We start from the raw sequence: 2807 nt of genomic DNA on the forward strand, positions 1-2807 counted from the left end.
CCTGTGGAGAGAATTGTGCGGAGAGCAGGGGAGAAGCTGGGGCCACAGCACCTGAGCGCCACCTTTCCCCTCCTTCCTGAGGGAGGTATTTTCAAGGGTTCCCCTGGGTTCCCTCCTGTGGCTACAAGGCATCAGAGAAAAACGGGAAGGAACAGGGTCAACCTGAAGGCAAGGGTGGCCCCCAGAATATTACAGGGGCCCCACACCGGGACCTGGGGCTCCTCTGGGCCCGTCTCACGGCTGCTGCAGGCCCCAGGACCACGCTGTGAGGGTGATGCCTCAGGAGCCATCCAGACCTGAGATTTCGTCAGGGCCTGGGCTCCGAAGGGGTCTGGAACAGACTGTGTGTGTGTGTGTGTGTGTCTGTCTGTCTGTCTGTGTGTGTGTGTGCATGCGTGCGTGTATGCAGGGCACACCTGTGCCCAGATAACACCCACACACACTGTGTACTGATCACTGACCCCCACTTCACCCAGCTCTTCAATTCCATGTCTGTCCTGACTAGCGGATGGACACACGACCGCTCCTCACTTCTCTCTCTGACTCTGTGGTCTCCACAATCTTCGTCCTCAGCGATGCCAAACATGGGCTTTGGCACCAGTATTTGTTATTTTCCTTGAACTCCTTCTCGTACCGACACTGCACGCTCAGCGATCCCCCCACGGTGCCCGTCACGTGCCCGGGGCCACTCAGAGACAAATAGCCTGGAAGACACAGCCCGTGGTGACCTAGAGGGGTTCTTACCAGATGGGCCAGGGGCAGGGGCACCCTGGGGTGCAGGTCCCTCAAGAGCCCTCAGGGTCTGGAGGCCATGCCTTTCCTCAGACCAGGCGAGGGAACCAGGGGCGATAGCTCCCTCCTCTCAGTGGTGACACAGGGAGAGGGTGTGCATGGAGACAAGAAGGGCCACGATGGGAATAAACGACTGTGTGCACATGTATATGTGTGTGTGTGTGATGCACCAAGACCACATCTCTGATATATTTTTAATCACTTAAGGATACTTTTCCATTTTAGAGAGAGTGGAAGAGAGGTAGGGAGGCAGAGGAAGAGAGAGACACATTGATTGGTTGCCTCCTGCATGAGCCCAGGTACATGCCTTTGACCCAGAATTGAACCTGTGTCAGGTCGACGCTCTAACCACTGAGCCCTCAGCCAGGGCCCACTTCCCTGGTTGTGAGGTGAGCACAGGCCCCGCCTCCCCAGCGCAGCTCTGAGGGCACAGTGGCTGAGACTCGCCTGCTTTATGCACTGAATCCTTGTGGCTGCTACTGAGGCAGGTGCTGGCCGCTCCCCGAAGCTTCTCTGCCTCCCCGTGCTCTCCCCCATGTCCTCCCTCCCTCCGGCTGGGCTGCTCCTCACCCTCCACACCCTCCCCGTCCCAGTCTGTCCTCATTCCCACTCAGGGTCCAGCTCCCACACAGCCCAGCCCCGCTCACCTGGGACCTGGAGAAGGAGCAGAGCTGAAGGCAGCCACGTAGCCCCACTCCTCGGGGTCATGTCTCTGCACAGACACAGCCTGCAGCAGCGCCAGGTCCTACGTGCGGACACAGTCAAGCCTCCTCGCTGAGGGTCCGATAGCCCTGTGCCCACTTCCGCTCTTCTGGGCCTCTCCGCTTCCGTGTCCAGCCCAGATTTGAGTCCGATGCTGGGTGGTCAGGGTGCAGGAAGCTCAGGGTCAGGAGCTGCACAGGCTGCTGCCGACCCCGGCTCTCGGCGCCCTGGGCTTCTGCTCTCAACCCCAGTGACAGGACAGGGCCCGTGGCCTCAGAGAGGCTGCTGCCCCTTCTCAGAGCTCATGGCTGCTCCTCTGACGGCCACACGTCTCCACACAGCAGAGCTGCTGGGACGTTTCCTCCTTGGTGGTGTCCCCACCCTCTGCCACATGTCACTTCCTTGTAGTCAGGAATGATAGTCCTGGGCTGAAGGCCAGACCATTTCATCCTCTCGGGCCTTGGTGGTGACCTAGAGGTGTTCTGACCCCCAACATGTAGCTGCAGGCACCCACGGGAGCTCTGACCCCGTGGGCCCCCAACTCTTCTACGACTTCAGATGCCTTCAAAGGTCTCATCTTGGTTGTCGGGTCCCATCCAAGGTTGAGTCCTCTCTTCTGTGGGTTCCCTGTTCACCAACCCTCTGAGGACTCCATGTTTTACTCTTTCTGCTTCTGAAGGTCAGCTCCACGGTGACACTCGGCACAGAGGTCTGACAGTGGACAAGGAGAGCTCAGAGCTCAGAGGATGGAGAGTGGGGGACCCTGGGCAGCTGGGACTGAGCCATTCTTCTCCTTCCCATGGCACAGAGAGGGCGGAACTGTCCCTGGTGAAACTCTGGTGTTCACAGGGGTGACCAGGGGGCTCTTCAAGGGGCAGAGATGGGGATGGTCCTTCCCAGGAGGTGGGGAGGCAGGTCTGTCCTACCTCAGACAGGCTCGGTAGTCTCAGGACATGATGGCTCCCTGGCCAATTTGCCCTGGAAATGGTAGGGGGACTGGTCAAGAGGTGGGGCCTACTTTAAGGTGTCTCCTGGGATAGGCTGGTTTCTCAACCTTGTCTTGAGCAATCCAGGTCTATCCGTTTCCCCGAAACACTCTCTTCCCGGCACTGTTCCTCTTCTACACCAGCTTACCGCAACCAAAGGCAATAATAACCCAGACTGGTTGCAACCCAACTCCTGTCACATGGGCCTCTTCTCTCCTCACTCCCCATCCATCCTTGCCCCAAGTCTCTCCAATCTGTCCCTTCCCCTCCTGTTTCTCTGACCTTCTGTGTCCTCTGTCCTCTCACCACAACAGTGACATCCCCGTG

General features: G+C 58.7%; 1 protein-coding gene across 1 annotated transcript in view; it reads right to left on the bottom strand.

Moving 5' to 3' along the window:
- The window catches only part of LOC107184682 (CMRF35-like molecule 6), a 3935-nt gene extending 1684 nt beyond the window's left edge, over positions 1-2251 (bottom strand). Inside the window, exons 1-2 of the mRNA XM_015570532.1 lie at positions 1440-2251; positions 507-704 (exon numbers count right to left, since the gene is read on the bottom strand). Coding sequence (XP_015426018.1) covers positions 507-704; positions 1440-1500 — 259 coding nt within the window. The 5' untranslated portion in view covers positions 1501-2251. The remainder of the gene's footprint in view (positions 1-506; positions 705-1439) is intronic.
- Between the last annotated feature and the right edge of the window lie 556 nt (positions 2252-2807).

The sequence above is a fragment of the Myotis davidii genome, unplaced genomic scaffold, assembly GCF_000327345.1.
Source record: "Myotis davidii unplaced genomic scaffold, ASM32734v1 scaffold172, whole genome shotgun sequence".
Classification (NCBI taxonomy): Eukaryota; Metazoa; Chordata; class Mammalia; order Chiroptera; family Vespertilionidae; genus Myotis; species Myotis davidii.